Source organism: Sorex fumeus, unplaced genomic scaffold, assembly GCF_029834395.1.
Source record: "Sorex fumeus unplaced genomic scaffold, SorFum_2.1 ptg000037l, whole genome shotgun sequence".
NCBI classification, from domain to species: Eukaryota; Metazoa; Chordata; class Mammalia; order Eulipotyphla; family Soricidae; genus Sorex; species Sorex fumeus.
Window position 1 is genome coordinate 47,234,083 of NW_026606094.1, and position 20,299 is coordinate 47,254,381.

Genomic DNA, 20,299 nt, shown 5'->3' on the forward strand with positions numbered 1-20,299 from the left:
TTGATTTTTCATCTCTTGTGTCCATCCCAGGCTATTTAGATTTATCAAGGAACTACAAATTCTTCCAAGTTCATGCTCCTGTGTTTTAGTGATTTATAGAACTAACAAGCAACCAAAAATGTGATTTTTCCTACCCATTCAACATAACCTGTGAGGTACCCACTGTTTTACGCACTGAAATAATTCTTGGTTCCTACTCACAGGATTGAAAGATGGCTAGAAAGAGGTAGGCTTTATAGTTCCCGGCCTAATGTTCCTACTTAATAAAAACTGGCTCAAACACGCCTTACAGTTTAATCAAAGGATAAGAAGATCTATAAAGTTGTTCATTCATACAAACATTTGCTACACACCTACTTTGAGCAACGTATAATACTAGATGGTTCCAGGAGGCATGCAGATATCTTCAAAGACCTGATGATGGGGGGAAAGGTAAGTAGACAAATACCTGTAAAAGAGGTAGTGCCATGTGTGTCAGGAAAGAGATAAAGAAAGTTCAGTAAGCTGAACAAGGAATTACAACTTCAGCTATACTTTTGTGAGACACAAAAAAGCTTAGGTTCAGTTGACTTAGTTCTGGAATTTAATTTTCTGTTAGGCTACAGGACATATCCATTGATACCTTTCAGTTGTTTCTCTGATTTGCAAAGTTTCTCTAATCTGAATAACCTTTTACAAGGCAGATACATTTGTTCTGTGGCTACTGTCCTTTTCAATCAATGTCAAAATGTCCTCTGTGGTTCAAAAAAGATTACCGAGAGGATACATCATAAATATTTTTACAACAAGCTCCATTTTGCCTTATGCATCAATCCATCCATTTGAAATATAAAATAAAGGTCTTAGTAAAGTTGTAAATCAGCATGTGTTTGACTTTGTAGTAATTTTAAATGGGTTAGGTAGGGATACAAGGGAGAGGATAGGGATTTCTATTTTTCACCTAACATACAGAATGTGTAAATCCACTTCCATAAATTAAACAAGGTCCTCATTTTGCACCCTATAAACCCCTTCAGGATGCTGTTAATAGCAAGTGGAGTCTCACTAGGGACCACTTCAAAGATCAGTTCCTCGTGTTCATTAGGGCAAATTTAAATGATCGCATGTGGAACTGCTGTTAGCAGTTTCACTGGGCATAATTTTTGAGTGCCTGTTACATGAAATACATGCTGCAGTACTTTTCTACTTATTTCAAATTTTGTTCAACACACTGACATTTATTGGTACTCGAGAAGTCAGGATGTTTTAATAATGCAATTCATTTTTACTCCTAGTGGCATAATATTTAGATTCCAGAATTTTCATATATTTGTCATAGTTAAAACTTCATATCCATCCATTTTTATAATATTAGCATTTTGTTTACTATCTAGCTGGGAGTGCAGTGCAAACAATTATGTGATTGTTGGTTGGGGGTCAGGAGCAGATACTGGAAATAATCCCAGTCTAGTTACATCAGCAAGATAAGTCTGTGGATAACTTAAAAAATTTGTATGACTGTTTCTCAAATGTGCCTCTGTTGAGTAAAATAGGCCTAAGTTTGGCCTCTTTGTCATTTCTTTTAACAGATCTGTCTGGCATTTTTCTGTATGCTAAACATTTAGCAACAAGACATCTGTAACACACAATTAATATTTAATGACTATGTAAATTCCTTATATATGTTTCATGAAAACAATAATTCCTCCATGTTGCATTTATATTTTGTGTATTATTTTGTAATAACATGGGTTTAATAATTTTTTTAGGTGTAAATCAACCTAACTTGAGAAATTTCACTGAAAAGATAGATGTCTCTATCCAGGATGTCAGAAAGTTTATAGTTTTCTTTAAAAAAGTCAAAATGATACATACGAGAGATAAAAGAGTGGGTAGGATGCTTGCCTTGCATTCATGCCACCTGGGTTCAGTCTCTAGCACCACTTATGGTCCTGCCAGAAGTGATATCTGTGTGTAGAATTAGACTTTATCTCTGAACAATTCCTACGTGTAGCTTCTTCCCCACAAAAAGACTTGAAATATATGCCAAATATCAGCATAAAAATAGAACAATCTTATTAAAAGTATTAAAGCTTCTGAGATTCAAGCATATATGCCCGATATCAAAGTAGCTGCAACAAAGTATTAGAAATTGCTGAAAAAGCATAAAATGATATGCCCTGCCACAGAGGCAGGGTGGGATGGAGGGGATGGGGGGATGGGATGGATACTGGGATCCATGGTGGTGGGAAATGGGCACTGGTGGAGGGATGGGTATTTGATCATTGTATAATTGAAACCCAAGTACAAAATTTGTAAGCCTACAACTCTACCTTATGGTGTCTCACTAATAAAAATTTAAAAAATATATTTTATTGCCCACATTGTTTACTATTACAAAAAATATTTGTTTAGCATGTTTGCAAGTAATTTATTTCTCTCAGGGTGACAGGGAAAGTGGTTTCATATGATGTTTCTCTAAGTTATAAAGTAATCATTTAGACAAATTTGTTGCTGTTACTGAATTTGATGCTGAAGCAATCACCATTTTGCGAAATAACTAAAATTCTGCTTATGTGGGTGTTTTCATGCAGCAAAGCAGGGATTGGCGAAGTCTTTGAAGGTCATCAAGGGCCAGTGACAGGAATTAACTGCCATATGGCAGTGGGGCCTATCGACTTTTCACACCTGTTTGTCACATCATCATTTGACTGGACTGTCAAACTGTGGACAACAAAGGTAAGAATATCTTGAATGGAATTCTTTGGCAATATTGGGGTAAAAGGACAATTTGTTTCCTGGGGAAAGTGGTAGAGAATTGGAAGTCTCTCCCTAACGAGAGTTGACATTGTAACTATACAATCTGCTGGTGACTATGATCTTCCAATATGGTTACTGATTAATTTACTCTTATTGCAGTCCATTTTATTTTAGTTTTTTACATGTCACTAATAATTTAACACATTGCAATTGCAAAAAAATTCATATAGCTGAATTAATTACTGGACGTTCCTTTTACCAATTCTCACTCTGCCCCTGCATTCCCTTCATTGCCAGCCAGGCCAGTTACCTCTATAATGACTTGAGTGTTGATCTTCTGTGTGTTGTAGCACTTAATGTCAAATATAAGCACCAATGTAAATATGTGACTTGGGGATTTGTGATTTTTGAGGTTTGGATACTGTTTGGATTCTTTAAAGGTTTTATGGCTGGCAAATAGCTCTGTATTAGTTGCACTTTAAAATATTATTCTCATCATGTTTGGGAGCAAGAAAAAGAGAAATCACCCATGAGGAAGGTGCAGTACAATACAAAAGAAATGACAGTAAACTAGACTGATAATTTGAGATGGAAAGTAGCAGATGGATTTGAGAACCACTTAACAAGTTGAAAGAAAGAACGTGGTGATTTAAAACATTAAGGTAAGGGGCTGGAGCAATAGCACAGGGGGTAGGGCATTTGCCTTGCATGTGGCCAACCTGGGTTCAATTCCCAGCATCCCATATGGTCCCCTGAGCACCGCTAGGAGTAACTCCTGAGTGCAGAGCCAGGAGTAACCCCTGTGCATCGCCATGTGTGACCCAAAAAGCAAAATAATAATAATAATAATAGTAAATAAAACATTGAGGTAAGAAAAGTTATAAATGAGAGAAACTAGGTTTATGAGGACTTGATTTGTGTTAACTAACATTCTCTGCACTGGAGAACCTGTGAAGTTTGTATACCATGAGTTGAAATGTCCAGGTGTCATTATTCACAAATCCACTTGACAGTTTGATATGTGGGATGAAAGCAGAGGGAGGGTTGCTGGGCTGCAGCACGTAGTCCTTACTTAGTCTTACTTAGTCCTAGTAAGAACTGTAATGCTTATCAAAGTCCAAAGAAGTGGATTTTAAACTTTTACAATCCAGATAAAACAATAGAAGGAGGGAGGCAGGAAAAATAGAAGATTAAAAAGTTAGCAACCCGTAAATGTAAATTCATTTAGTGTATGTGGAAAACTGTAGGATGATTTCTAAACAGTTAAAAATAGAACTACCATAATGATCAACAGTTCTAATTTGAGATACTTATCCAAAGAACATACATGGAACAAAATACTATTAGAAAATATGTATATACAATTACGATCATTGCAACAGTATTTAGTATAGCTAAGATCTGGAAATCACTCAGGTGCCAAAGGACAGAAGAGTGGATGATGTAAATGCAATATATATACACAGTGAGCTACTGTTCACCTACAAGAAATGATTGACCACTAGCAGCTACAAGGATGGAACTAGAGGGAGTCATGTTAGTGACTCAGGAGAAAGACAAATACCGAATGATCTCACTCATATGTGGTATATAAATAAACAAAGCAAGGGAATAATCATTATTCAGTGGGGAGTGGGGAGCCCCTTAGACTCTAATTCCAGAATTGGAGCTATAAAGGTGTGTGGTGGGGGGAGGGGTGCATTTGGAACTAAAATGGTACAGTGAGTCATGGTCAAGGAATATTAGCATTTGGGTTATAGAATTGGTAGAGGAATATTAAATTTCTAAAGCATATAAACACTTTCACTCTTGTAAACCCATATTCCCAATAACAAATTTATAATATAAAAAAATAGGTAATCTTCTTTTTAAAACCAAAGAAAAGCAATGATTTTCAAGGACAAGGGGGGAAAAAGAATGTGAAGTATCTCATAGTAACTGTTTTATATTGACCCCATGTTAAAATTACTTTGTATTTGGATTAAATCAGCATATTACTTAAAAATTGGGAGGCCTAGGGGGCCACACCTGGAAGTGCTCTGGAGCTACTTCTAGCACTGTGTTCAGAGAACCCTAGAGTAGCGGGAACTGAAACAGGGTCAGCTATACCTGGGACAAGTACCTTAGGACCTCTATTAACTCTCTAGCCCTATTAAATATTTATAAAAGTAACAATCAAGGACGAGGGAGATAACACAAGAGGCAGGGGTGCAGACATGGCATGCTTGGGGATTTAGGTTAGCATCTTAACTCCCCATGGTTCCATGAACACTGCTGGGTGTAGCCGTGGATGCTTTGGCACCACTGGGGCTGAGCAGCACTAGTATTGTGCCATCTGCCTGTTAGACTGAGTATCACCACAAATGGTATTTGAAGCCCATGAGCACTGTTTGGCAGTACCTCCATGAAATATAACAACGCGGACCAGAAGACAGTACAGAGGTAAAGTATTTGCCCTGTATGCAGCTGACACTGGACTGGTTCAAACTCCCACACTGCCAATGGTTTCCCAAACACAGCCAGAAGTGACCCCTGAGCACAGGGCCAGGAAAAAAACTAAACACCACTGGGTGTGGCCCAAATTTTTTTAAAAAAATAAAAAAGAATACTTGAATAGAAAAGAACTGGAAACAATACAGTGTTCCTCAATAGGGTGCTAGATGAATATGGCATATGCATAAAAGATTCAGTGGTACACCAAAAATTCGGTAGTACAAAGAAGTGAAAACCTGTATCAGAGAGTAATCTTAGAGTATAAATATTTTAAATTTTTTTATTATTATGTACACTGTCACTGTATCACTGTCACCTTGTTGTTCTTTGATTTACTCAAGCGGGCACCACCAACATCTCTTTTCGTCCCAGCCCTGAGATTTTATTTTGTTTTATTTTATTTTATTTTTATTAGTGAAATACCATGAGGTACAGTTGTAGATCCACAAATTTTTGTGCTTGGGTCTCGACTATACAATGATCAAACACCCATCCCTCCACTAGTGCCCATTTCCACCACCATGGGTAATATCCCTCCCACCCCCATCCCGCCCATTCCACCCTGCCTCTGTGGCAGGGCATTCCCTTTTGTTCTCTCTATTCTTTTGGGTGTTGTGGTCTGCAAAAGAGGCATTGAGTGGCAAACATGTTCAGTCCATAGTCTACTTTCAACATGCATCTCCCCTCCTGAGAGGATCCTCCAAACACCCTTTATTTGGTGCTCCCTTCCCTATTTGAGCTGCCCTTTCCCCTAGAATGCCTGGCTGGCCTCTACGCTATGGAGTAATCCTCCTGGTGTTGATCTCAGCTATTCTTGGGTATTAATCTCATATTTTGTTATTTTATATCCTCCAGATGAATGCAATCTATGTCTATCCCTCTCTTTCTGACACATTTCGCTTAGCATTATACTTTCCATGTTGTACCACTTGTATGTAAATTTCATGACTTCATCTTTTCTAACAGCTACATAATACTCCATTGTGTAGATGTACCAAAGTTTCATTAACCAGTCATCTGTTCTTGGGTATTCAGGTTTCTTCCAGTTTCTGGCTATTGTAAAGAGTGCTGCAATGAACAAACAAGTGCAGATGTCACTTCGACTATACATTTTTGCCTCTCTGGGATATATTCCCAGGAGTGGTATTGCTGGGTCAAATGGGAGCTCAATTTCTAATTTTTTGAGAATCATCCATACTGTTTTCCAAAAGCATCCCTGAGATTTTAGCAGCCTCTCCTTACTCCTCTTTCCCAACAATTGGAGGCTCTTTCAGGGTCAGGGGAATGAGACCTGTTATAGTTATGTGCAAAATTGTAAAAAATTATTTAAGGAACATTGGTTTGTAACATAATTTTCAGGTGTATAACCTTGTAATTCAGTACTTGCACTGTTATATTCACCATTATAAAGAATATTTTTTAATTAGAAAAGCAGGGTCACAGGGTAAGAGAGAGTACAGGACATAAGGCATTTGCCTTGCATGGACCAACCCTGTTATATCCCCAGAACCAAGATGGGTCACTCCTGAGCACAGAGCCAGGAATAGACCCTGAGCACCGCCAAGTGTGATGCAATATCCCAAACCTCTTTAAAAAAGAAGAAAGAAAGATAGAAAGAAAGAGAAACTAAAGATCTCAAAACATCTCAATAGTATATTGCCATTGCTTTGTATTATATCTACATAGTTTTAAAAGTTGGGAAGATAAGCACACATAGCACTGTAGCACTGTCCTCCCATTGTTCATCGATTTGCTCGAGCGGGCACTAGTAACGTCTCCATTGTGAGACTTATTGTTACTGTTTTTGGCATAACAAATACACCACGGGGAGTTTGCTAGGTTCTGCTGTGCAGGCGGATACTCTCGGTAGCTTGCCGGGCCCTCCAAGAGGGGCGGAGGAATTGAACCCGGGTTGGCCGCATGCAAAGCAAACGCTCTACCCGCTGTGGTATCACTCCAACCCAAGCACACATGAATAATGGGCATGGAATCCACCTTACTTTTTTTTAAATTTTTATTAGTGAGACACTATGAGGTACAGTTGTAGACTTACAAATTTTTGTGCTTGGGTTTCTGTTATACAATGATCAAATACCCATCCCTCCACCAGTGCCCTCCACCTTACTTTTTTATTTCATTTTTTATAATTTATTTATTGAATCACCGTGAGAGCAGTTACAAATCTTTAGGGTTTAAGTCTCGGTCTTACAATGAAACACTCGTACCTTCACCAGTGCCCATTCTCCACCACCAAAAACCCCAATATACCCTCATCCCACACCCTCCCCCTACCTGTGGGACAGATTTCCACATTACTTTCTCTCACCTTTGATCACATTCAATATTTTGACACCAGACCCACCATTATTATTTGGGATTTTACCCCAACACTCAGATCTGCTGAGAAGGCAACAATAGACCATTTGTTTTGTATTGCTGGTTACGAATAACATATTATGTCACATGGCTGCAGTAGTGGCTGCACGATTTTGAAATTCCAAAATTCTAACACTTAAATCTGGAGGGATTTCTGCCAAAACCTGCTGGATTCCGTGATTTGTTTGTCTCTGGGATTATGTCCGTTAAGCAACTTGATCAGGAGCCAGAAAGGCCATTCATGGGAAGCGACTCAGGGTCGTATTGGAGCAGGGAGGAAAGGGCCGGCTCCACCCCCATCCCATGAGGCCCCACGTGTCTCGTCATTGAGGGCCCAAACCTGACTGTCCAGTGGCCTCTGGCAAATGGCAGCCACCGAGCCACCGAGCGGGAGCAGGCGGAGGGACAATACCCTTTCCCCCATGGGGTGGTCCGGCGACAGTAGCCTATTGCAGGGTCCAGATATATTTTTGCCAAAAGCCACAGGGTTCCGAGATTTTTTTCTGAGCCTCTTGGATCATGGCCGTTAAGCAGCCTGATCAGAAGCCAGAGAGGCCACTCGTGGGTGGCGACTCAGGGTCTCGTTGGGGTGGGGAGGAAAGGACCGGCTCTACCCCCATCACATGAGGCCCCACGTGTCTCATCACTGAGGGCCCAAACCTAATGGTGCAATGGCCTCTGGAGGATGGCAGCCACCAAGCTGCCTAGGGAAAGCAGGCGTAGGGACGGTACCCTTTCCCCCCTGGTGTGACCTAGTGACAGTAATCTACTGTGGGTCCAGATGCATTTCTGCCAAAAGCCTCTGGGTTCTGAGATTTGTTTCTGAGTCTCTGGGATCATGGCCGTTAAGCAGCTTGATTAGGAGCCACAGAGGCCGTTCGTGGGCGGTGACTCAGGTCTTGTCGGGGTGGGGAGAGAAGGGCCGGATCCACCCCCATCCCAGGAGGTCCCAAGTGTCTCTTCCCTGCGGGCCCAAACCTGATTGTCCAGTGGCCTCTGTGGCCACTAGGCCGCCGGGGGAACAGGCAAAGGCACAAAACTTATTCTCACCTGGGGTGGCCCAGCACCGGTAACCTACTGCAGGGACCAGACGCATTTCTGCCAAAAGCAGCTGGGTTTCAAGATTTGTTTCTGAGTCTCTGGGATCATGGACATTAAACAGCTTGATCAGAAGCCAGAAAGGCCGTTTATGGGAGGCGACTCAGGTCTCATTTGGATGGGGAGGAAAGGGCTGGCTCCGTCCCCATCCTGTGAGGCCCCACATGTCTTGTCACTGCAGGCCCAAACCTCTGCGGACAGCGTCCACTGAGCCACCAAGGGGGAGCAGGCGGAGGGACAGCCCCCTCTCTCCACTGGGGTGACCTGGCGACAGTAACCTACTGCAGGGTCTGGACGCATTTCTACCAAAAGCCGCTGGGTTTCTAGATTTGTTTCTAAGTCTCTGAGATCATGGTCTTTAAGCAGCTTGATCAGGAGCCAGAGAGGCCGTTCGTGAGCAGCAACTCGGAGTCTTGTTGGGGTGGAGAGGAAAGAGCTGGCTCCACCCTCATCTTGTGAGGCCCTGCGTGTCTTGTCACTGTGGGCCCAAACCTGAATGTCCAGTGGCCTCTGGAGGATGGTGGCCACCGGGCCACCAGGGGGAACAGGCCAAGGCACGGAACCTATTTCCACCTGGGTTGGCCCAGCGCTGGTAACCTACTGCAGAGACTGGATGCATTTCTGCCAAAAGCCGCTGGGTTTTGAGATTTGTTTCTGAGTCTCTGGGATCATGGCCATTATGCAGTTCGATCAGGAACCAGAGAGGCCATGCCTCCAATTATATAGCTAAACCTGAGGTGGTATGTGGGTGTGGCCCCTACATACCTAACTTTTGGCCATTTACTTTCTTGGTAAACTTGGCCCCAAGTTGTTGGGTTCTGGCCAAAGGCACAGCAGCAATTTTGGGGTATCTAGAAGTCTGAAGGCACCATCAGGCTGCTGATGCACCCACCTCACAGGTACAGATTGACCTGCTGGTGGCACCCCCAGAAGATATGTATTTTTAATAATAAAATCTACATGGGTTCGAAAGGATAATACAGTAAGTAAGGTTGCTTGCCTTGTACACAGGTGACTTGGGTTGGATTTCCAGCACCAACCAGGAGATGATCCTTGAGCTTAATGCCAGAGTCAGCCTTAAGATTGCCGGATGTAACCCCCAAACCAAAAAGAATAAAAAATACTTTGCTGTAACTTTCTTTATTTCCTTTGAATACAGCTGATAATATCAGTTCTCAATGATAGCACAGTCATTTAGTTTCGCTTATGATATAAACAGAACAATATCAGTAATAGTAACAATATCATTGCCGACAATACCAGTGCTAGAAGTACAGACTTTTTAAAGTCCTTATATTTTAATAACTGTTATTATTGTAGAGACCATTGGCAGTGCTTGGGCCTGATGGTACTTGGTTCAGTGGTGCTTGGGTCCAAGGATTCTTTTTATTTTTTTACTTTTTTTTTAATTTTTACTAGTGAGACACCATGAGGTACAGTTGTAGACTTACAAATTTTGTGCTTGGGTTTCAGCTATGCAATGATCAAATACCCATCCCTCCACCAGTGCCCATTTCCCACCACCACGGATCCCAGTATCCCTCCCACCCTGCCTCTGTGGCAGGGCATTCCCTTTTGTTCTCTCTCTCTCTCTCTCTCCTTTTGGGTGCTGTGGATTGCAAGAGAGGCATTGAGTGGCAGTCATGTTTGGTCTATAGTCTACTCTCAGCATGCTTCTCCCATCCAGGGAGCATCCTCCCAAAACCCTTTATTTGGTGCTCCCTTCTCTATCTGAGCTGAGGAAAGAATCAGTGAGCTGGAAGATCAGCTGCACCTAGCCAACAGGCAACAACAAACAATGGCAAGGGACCTCAAAATAGCTCTAGAGAGAATCAGAGTCCTAGGAGACAATTCCAAGAGGAACAACGTTAGAATCATTGGAATACCAGAAGCTTAGGGAAACAATCCCAATGAAAAAGCCACGATTAAACAAATCATCGCTGAGAAATTCCCAGAGCTCGACATGCTAGGGGGTCCAAGGATTCTTAGGAGACACCAAGGCCACATCCAAAATGTTTCTGGGGGAACACGTGTTACCAAGGATTGATACCAGAGTTTTACACATGTAAGATATGTGCATCCTAAATTTTAGTTAGACATATCTATTGGACATATCTACTTGGTATTACCCATCCTACCAAAAAAAATAGATACTCAGAAGAAATTACTAATTCTAGAGCTGCAACAGGAAATGTGCAAACTGAGGCTAGAACATTCTGTTACAGCAGAAAGTAAGCAAACAAAGAGACATTACAAATGTCTTGTCCTAGGCCACGGGAGCCAAATTCATTAAACTTCTGCTGTGCAAAATATCAATAAAGGTAACATTCATAACTTCATAATGATTTTGAAAGAAGAAAACTCATTGATCATCTTTGGAAAATACAAGGGAAACCAATTCATTATTTTGAAAATTGGTATGTAAAGGAATTGATTGATCATTCATTTTGAAAGAATCAACCATTTGCTTTACCTTTTCTATATGATTTGTACTTCACAGTTACTGCATATTTGATGAAGAGTTTTCTTTCAGCTAATATAAGAAAAACAATACAAGATTTGAATATCAGAATTTTGTAACTCCTTCCTGCTCAAGATCATGCGAATGCTAAAATATCATGTAAATAGAAGCAACCTTTAGAATTATAAAAGTATACATAACCACTTTTGAAGTAGGCTTGTCTCCCACATTGATCTGAATCTTATTAAAATTCAGATATCTGAACTTATAAATGTTAGGAACTAGATCACTGTATCACTTTCATCCTGTTGTTCATCGATTTACTTGAGTGGGCATCACTAACTTCTCTATTCCTCCCAGTCTGAGATTTTAGCAGCCTCTCCTTACTCATCTTTCCCAACGATTGGAGGCTCTTTTAGGGTCAGGGGAATGAACTAGATACAAAATTTAAATAAACTAGGGATAAACAGCCATACCAAGACCAAAGGAATTCTGTAGAATAGCTGATCTCAACATAACCAACCTTTTCCTTTAGTCAAGGGGAAAAAATGGAAGTAAAAATTATATTAAGACAAAATGGAACACAACAAATGAAACATTTCAACCAGTCTCAAGTATGAATTTATTGTGATCTAATTTTTAAAAAATTAGAAAAAAAATCTTATGTCAACCATTAGAGAAATTAGAATACAATTCAAATATAAATATTGACTGGATATTTTATTATATTTACAAATTATTATTTTATATATGGTGATGATATGATAACTTAAATGATATTACCTTTTTAGAAATGCATGTATTAATATTCATATCATGTAGTGATAAACACTTGTTTCAAATTAATCCATTGAGAAGGCAGATCCAGTAAGATGAATATTACAGTAAATTGAGAAGGAATTAAAACAATGAAACAATGAATAAAAATTGAGTTACTAGAAGGAGAAAAAATATAGGAGAAAGAAAGGATTTTTTCTTTTTCTGTTTGTTTTATTTTAAAAAATTGTAGAAATTTTTAAGCAAGTTGTTATAGCAGAAGATAAAAAGAATAGGAGGAGACTGGAGATTGTGTAGTAGGACATTTGCCCTGCATGCAGCTGACCCGGGTTCAATCCTTGGCACCCGATATGGTCCCCTGAACCTTCCATGAGCTGGATGTGAGCCTACCCTTATCCCACCCCCTCCCCCAAAATAAGAGAATAGGAAATCTGTTAAGGTCAAGAAATGGCCCTATAAATAAATACATGGGATACAGAGCACAAAATGAGTGAAATTTTAATTTGGGCAGTGACTTCTGTTACAACAGAAAAAGCAGGAGGTACAGGAAGCAGATAAGACAGGGGTTAAGGTGCTTGTCTTGCCAGTAGCCATCCCTGATTTAATCCCCAGTACTGCAAATGGTCCTCCGAGCATCATCAGGAGTGGTCGCTGAACACATGGCTGTGAAAATGCAACCTGGACTGGAGTGTTACCAAAGTGTAAGTGAGGGAGAATAGAATTTGGAATTGGGTGATACGGCAAGAGAGCATTTGAAGGATTCTAATCTGGATCATTAAGGAAATAAAACAGATGACAGAAAACAAAGGGAACGAGGGACTTATACACCCTTATAAAATAATTAGGATGAAAGTTAAGGAAATGAGTAAAGATGGTTGTTAGAAAGAGAGGTATTTGGATTCATTAATTCACAACCAAAACAATCTCATGTGATTTTTTTTAAGAAAAGGTTCAAAAAATTGAAGCTAAGCAAATGCAAGTTTACTGGAAATTAAGAGGGTCACAGAAATAAAAGGTGATAATAGAAGTGAGACCGGAGCTTTGCAGTGGGTCAGAATAAATGACATGAGCAGGTTAGACCAAAAAGAGAAAAAAAGTGATCCCAGTGCTGATTTTTAATTAATTAGTAAGAGTGATCAAAAGAATTAATGGTGATACAGACAAATGGTCTGTAATTGAAAGAAGCATGGCATTTTACTGGAAGGTTGCAAAACTGAAACAGTTCTGATGAGCAAGTAATAAGCTGACCCCCCTCATCTTCTGAAACAGAATACATGCTAGGGGGGACCACAGGGAGAGCGTAAGTTATGGGAGTGACGGGAGTGTGCTCAGAAAGGCAGTCGAGGGAGCTTTCATAGAGAAAACTGGTGCAAGCAGTTGAATTTATCCTGGAAGTGGAGGTCCAGAAGACATGGTGGAAACATCTGGAAAGGAGGAAAGCAGCAAGTGGGATGTTCAGGTGAAATCATCACTAAGAAAAATCCCAAGAAAATACTGGGACCACCAAGAATGAAGATAGATATGCAAAAGAAGCGACCTGGAATTCCAAAAAAAAATAAATAAATAAGAGTCTTTGAAATTCTAAAGAAGACAGAAAAAAAGGGGAAAAAAAGCAGTGAGGATTTAAAGCACCTTACATCACCTTCCCTCTCCACTGCCCATGAACCTCCCCCTGCCCCTGTCCAGAGGGTCATCATTGAACCACAGTCAGGGCAGTCTTCATACTGAAGCAAAAACTTTGCTGGAGTAGTTTTCTTGGGGAGACTGGAGTGATAGTACAGTGGGTAGGGCATTTGCCTTGCATGCGGCCGACCCGGGTTTAATTCCCAGAATCCCATATAGTCCCCTGAGCACCACCAGGAGTAATTCCTGAGTGCAAAGCCAGGAATTACTGTGCATCGTTGGGTGTGACCCAGAAGTAAAGTAAAGTAAAAGGCCCTCCCGTTGATCGTCGATTTGCTCGAGTGGGCCCAGTAACGTCTCCGTTGGAGACTTTGTTGTTACTGTGTTTGGCATATCGAATACATCACGGGGAGCTTGCCAGGCTCTGCCCTGCGGGCGAGATACTCTCGGTAGCTTGCCGGGCTCTCCGAGAGGGGCGGAGGAATCGAACTCGGGTCGGCCATGTTGGCTGCGTGCAAGGCAGACGCCCTACCCGCTGTGCTATCGCTCCAGCCCATGAGACCCAGAAAGCAAAAAAAAAAAAATTTAAAAATAATTTACTTGGAAAAAACAAACAATAACAAAAAGACAGGCATTAAGAAGAGGTGATGGTAGGTAATAGGGAAAGAGTCAGGGGCCTCAGGTACATCAGTGGTGTAGAAGTGTGGTATATCACACCTCTAAATCACAAAACCAACAACTCTGAAAGTAGGAGACCCAAATTACAATAAACAAACTTAAAAATGTGTCTGTCAAGGAAGCTGGCAGAGAATGGGATAGTGGGAGGGAGTCTGGGGACACTGGTAGAAAGGGTAGGTGCTAGAACATCGTATTCCTGAAACCCAGCTCTGAATAAATTTGGAAATCACAGTGCCTTAATGAAAACAAATGTAATGCACTGCCTAAACAAATTCTGTTGAGTACCAACCCCTACCTTTTACTCTATCTTAGCACATTATGTTCCCCAGCCATCAAGAAATACTGGATTTTGATGCTAGAAATAAAGTCCAAACTCTTGACTGGATTAAAACATTCATTATTCCACTCAGCTTTTCTGTTTGCTGAGGTTTTGGATAATTTTTTTCCTGTACTGTAGTTTAGCTTAGTGGCTAGACAAGTTATGAGTCTTTGGACTTTTTTATCTTTGCATTCAGTTGGAAAGTTTTAGTGGACTCCAATTAAACTTTGAGTTAATATTTATTTTGATCCTGGTACAGCTTCACAAGGATTTGGGTTCTTGATACTGTTCACAAATTTGCCAACTCAGTCCCTTCCTTTAGACTTCAAAGGACCGGTGCTTCTGCTTGTAGAGATATTATCCTGCAAATCCTTTCCTGCACTTGGTATTTTCCATTTTTTTAGTTGACTCGTCATATATAAGGAATCATTTAATAATCCATGTGCCAACAGTTGGTATGATGGCAGGATGGTACCCCAGGATGCTATGACTAGAGAACCTTTCCTGGTATACACTTGCTTGACAGAAATCACAACTTCCTCGAATGCATCTTGATATTATACAATCCCATCTAACAGTTAACATCCATCTCATTCTGCAGATAATTTTGTTTGTTTGTTTTTCATTTGGCAGCCACACCCAGTGGTGTTCAGGGCTAACTTCTGGCATTGTGTTCAGGGAGCACTTCTGGTGGGCTTAGGGGACCATATCAGGTACGAGGGATGGAAGAGGTATTGGCCACATACAAGGCAAGGCAAGCACCTTACCCAGTGTACTATCTCTTAAACCCTTTTTATTTCTTTTTGGAGGGAAAGGGGGACCCTCCCTATCAGTGCTAAATCGGGTCCAGGAGTCACACCTGATCAAGTGACAAACGACCTAATAGTTAAAAGCTGCTGCTCAGGCCCAGTGCCATCGAGGGCCACAAGAGCTGCCGTGCCAGTGCATGGGGACCTCCAGGTGACTCATCACGCCTGGTTATGCTCAGGGGACATCTGTTTCTGGAACTTCAGCTAGGGCTTTGTGCCTGCTCTAGAAGTGCCCCAAACCTTAAGCCATCTCCCTGGCCCTTGATTTCATATGCTTTTATATGCTCTGCCAGGATGAAAATATAAAATAACTATCTTAGCTGGGCTGGAGTGATAGCACAGCGGTAGGGCGTTCGCCTTGCACGCAGCCAATATGGCCGACCCGAGTTCGATTCCTCCGCCCCTCTCGGAGAGCCCGGCAAGCTACCGAGAGTATCTCGCCCGCACGGCAGAGCCTGGCAAGCTCCCCATGACGTATTCGATATGCCAGACACAGTAACAACAAAGTCTCCAATGGAGACGTTACTGGGCCCACTGGAGCAAATCGACGAACAACGGAGGGCCTTTTAACCTTTTTTTTTTTTACCTATCTTAGCTGATTTTTTTAACCTCTTAACTACTAAAAATGAATAATATTTTGAATTTGTGTAAAAACTATTTGATAGTGTTTTTGTTTCTAAGAAAACATTGTCTATTACATTTTCAAGATTTTTATTAAAATGATTATGTACTTTAATAAATGTTAAATTTGACCATATGACAGATAATGCAATAAAGTTATCTTGCTCGCTGACGCACGAGTTGTGCAGATTTTCCATCCTTTCCCTGTCAAACTCTGAGCTCCTGAGTGTAGGCCAATATTATTTTGTTCATTTCCTTAGTACCTGGCACAGTGCTTGGCACCTGATAGACACGTAATAAATCATTGAATTAATACATGAATGAATACCCCTGGGTTTTAAAGAGATATACATTAAAGGTACTTTATAGCAAATATTTAGTTAGCCGTGGTTTGGGCAGTAAAACTCATAGCCATAATTTAGAAATATAATAATTAGAAACTTGAGGTTAAGCTCTAAAAATCCCATTAGGAAATATTTAGGAAACTGTAATTTTGGAAGGAAAAAAATTGGAGGCAACCATCCAGGAACAGAGTGGTCTCCTGACTGTTTTTCTTACAAAGTAGATGAGCAATTCAGTCAGTCTGTGAGACTGATCTGAAGACCTGGGCAACTGGAAGGATAATCAGGGAGTCCTTTGTTGCACCTGTCACTCAAGGGGATGGGTAGGGGCCTGGAGAGTTAGTACAGTGCATAGGACCTTGCCTTGCATGCTGCTGTCATGGATTTGATCCTGGCATGACATATGGTCTCCTGAATACCTTTAAGAGTGATCCTTGAGCATAGATCTAGGAGTAAACCCAAAGTACCATTGGCTGTGCTCCACCGCCAGCCCCCCACCCCCCACCCCACCCCCTCACAATTTATCCACGTGGGAAGTGGTGCATTTTCTGCTAGGCCTGCCAAACACCTTTTGTATATTGTCTCCAGGTGAAATGCAAAAATGCTCTTCCTAAAGTCAGCCCAGAGGAAGCCTGGCTCTTGTGGAATGCAGTTTCCTCCAGAATGGAAGGGTTACAACTCTTCCCTAAATCATAGTTCAAAACAGAAACTCCTACCTCAAATTAAAGCATCCAAGAGGAAATATAGTGGAAAATGTTCTAAGAAATTTCTCAAACGTTTGAAGGAGTTCATTAGGTGAAGGGAGAAAGTGAAGAACATTCCTATAAAAAGAACTGCATTCTAAAACAGATTACTGTAGCTGTCTGACTCATAAAATGTCACTTAACTTGTCTGTGCTAAAGTTTACTCATCCATATCAGAGGTTCTCAAACTTATTTGGCCTACTGCTTCTTTTCAGAAAAAAAATTACTTGTGTCTCCTTTGGAAATCTACCTTCTTTATGAGAACAAATAGAAAGTGCCTCCCAATTGCACTTGAATACAACTGCTTCCCCCAAATTGTTCCAGTATCTCCGGACAGATGATATGGCCCATTGAGAAACACTGACCTATATAATGAGAGTAAAAATATACCAATCTCCTAGGATAGGCGTAAGAATTTAAATGGGCCAATACATGTAAAGCTCTTTGTTTTTTATTTTTATTTTTAATTTTTATTAGTGAAACACCATGAGGTACAGTTATAGACTTACAAATTTTTGTGCTTGGGTTTCAATTATACAATGATTGAACACCCATGCCAAATGGTTCAGCCCTTTTAGAAAACAGTATGGACGATTCTCAAAAAATTAGAAATTGAGCTCCCGTTTGACCCAGCAATGCCACTCCTGGGAATATATCCCAGAGAGGCAAAAAAATGTTAAGCTCTTTGAACAATTCAAGGCACAGAGTAAGAATGATGTTGATATTTTAGAGTTTAAGTAGCTTAGTTGGGCTGAACCAGTGGATACAAGTGGCCTAAAAGGAGTTACATAAGGATATCTCTAGGCGTCAGATAATGAGTGGTGATCTGTGATTCTGTGCAGTGCAGTGTCGTTTTTTCTGAAGGTAACAGGGAAGGATTGCTAATGATGTGAAATCTTGCCACCTCTTGCCTGACATCAAATAGCAAAATGGCACTAAAGATATCTTGCCTCTCCCTCAGGATTCAGAACCATTATATAGCAGGATAGCATGATACCTGTAGAATATATCTCATAACTGCTTCATCTGATCACCAGTAAAACGTGTGTTCTGCGTTAACACCCCCTCCTATCTCAAGCTGAGTTGACTGGATTTTGTGAAATTACACAACTTGATTGACCAGAATGTTTCCTTTTGCAACCCTTCATGAGACTTCCCTTCTAATTCACTGCTACACTTAAATTTTTAGATGAAGCCCAATCATGATGATTAAGACCATAATGATAATAGTCACACTAATCATAGGAACTACATTCAACTGAATACTTCCATGTGGCTCACATTGTACCAAGTGATATCACATGATCATCAGTATATTTTAGGGAATGTATTGCCCCAAGACCTCATTTTGAATGGGCTATTCCAGAATTGTCACATCTGAACTTTCTGCTTGCTTTTGTGCTCAGTTGTTCCTCATTGTATTTTCAGTTAAACTGTTATTTTTTCATTAACGTGAATATCATTATTAAAAGGCAAAGAAATGGCTCAACAGGCTGGAGTAAGTGCTTTGCATATAGGATCACGAGGTTAACCCTCAGCACAACTGGCGCAATCTCCAAGCACCACGTCAGGAATAGCTTTTGAGAACATCCAGGTATAGCACCAAAACAAACAAAAATATTGTGATTTTCTTATTTTTGTTGTTATATGGGGTTTGACTTGGGGACAATGCTTGAGACTCCAACAAACTTCTATTAGCAATACTTCTAACATTCTCTCAAAGTCCCATTAGCCATTTCATACCTGTGCCCCAACCCAAGTCCTGACTTCTTGAAGAGATATAAATATGCCAATGTAACAAGGAGAGAGGGGATGGATTGATAGTGCAGTAGGTGGTGCATTTGCCTTTCACACAACTGACCTGGGTTTGATCCCCAGCAACCTATATGTGGCCCCAAGCCGAGGAGTTGAGAATGTTGAGTCAGGAGTTAAGCCCTGAGCACCACCAGCTGTGGCCCAAAAATCAAGTAAATAAATTTTTAAAAACAGAGAGATACTCTCATTTTCTTACTTCTAAAGAAAGTATAAGTTTGTTTCTTTTAATCCCTTAGGATACTCAATATCACTTGCTTTTACAATTTCCACACTGTTTTAACTACTTAGTAAATATTTTTGCAGTTTTTTTTCAGATTAGGGTATTGCTTTATTCATATTTATCTTATGTTTAATAATGTTTGCCAGAATTACACACATATAGAATGACCAAGATTTGACTACAGGGACAGAGTTCTACTTTATCAACTTGGAACAATAAAAATTGGAAGATCGTACTCATTTTTCCAGTACTTTGTAAAGAACAAATAAGAGCTTTATAGAGGAAAAATAAATATAATTAATCTTGGAAAACTCTCATTTTTCCTTCCAAAGTAGAGTTACAGGCCCTCCCATAAATTCTGGGGAAACAGACCTCAGTATTTACTACTGGAAGATCACCAGCTCTGTGGAAGTTTCTGGAAAGGAATGTTGTGGAATTGGCGGTAGAGTGAAATAGCTTTCTCTCCTGTCCCCTGGTTCATTGGCTTGAACTAAGCCCAAGTTAAAAGTAAGAAGAATTCTCTTATAAGTTGTCAATTTCCATCTCACTTAGGACCTTTTTTTAATTATTAAAATCTCAACCTTTACACCCAATTTTCCCTTTAGTACCTTGCCAGGCCCATCTGCATTAAAAGCTGTAGAGGGTCATCCAGTACAGTGGGAAGGTTGGGTTTAAGGCTCCTGACTTACCCTCCTCTAGAACTTAATTTCTACTTAGTTAATTTGATTATTCACTCCCAATTACTCTCCTACAACAGAGTTAAATAATCTTGCTCCTCTGCTTTTAGGATAAATCGTATGTGCATGCGTGGGAAATGGGAAACGTGAGAGGGTGTTGGTGCACACTTGGCAGCTCTGAAGGTTTACTTCTGACTCTGTACTCAGGGGTCACTCCTGGCAGGGCACAGTTGACTATTTGTGGTGCCGGGGATCACACCTGGTTCCCTCTGGCCCCTAAAATAATTTGTTAAACACAGTAATCTTTGGGCTCTCACAATGGTGTGAGTGTGTCTTTCGGCCCATGAATGTGCTTGTGTGACCATGTTTCTTCTCTTTACAATATTCTGAGTCAACCTCGAGTTGTAAAGTTGTAATAAATTAGAACAGCCATGCTCTTCTTTAGGAATACACTCCTCTATCCTAAAAAATAAAAATAGGTGGGGTGGGGGGAGGGATGAGCACACCTG

General features: G+C 40.6%; 1 protein-coding gene across 2 annotated transcripts in view; it reads left to right on the forward strand.

The window, feature by feature from the left end:
- The window catches only part of DYNC1I1 (dynein cytoplasmic 1 intermediate chain 1), a 378,224-nt gene that overhangs the window by 312,360 nt on the left and 45,565 nt on the right, over window positions 1-20,299 (forward strand). For both annotated transcript variants that reach the window (XM_056118121.1, XM_056118122.1), the window contains one exon: window positions 2,574-2,718. In XM_056118121.1, coding sequence (XP_055974096.1) covers window positions 2,574-2,718 — 145 coding nt within the window. The remainder of the gene's footprint in view (window positions 1-2,573; window positions 2,719-20,299) is intronic.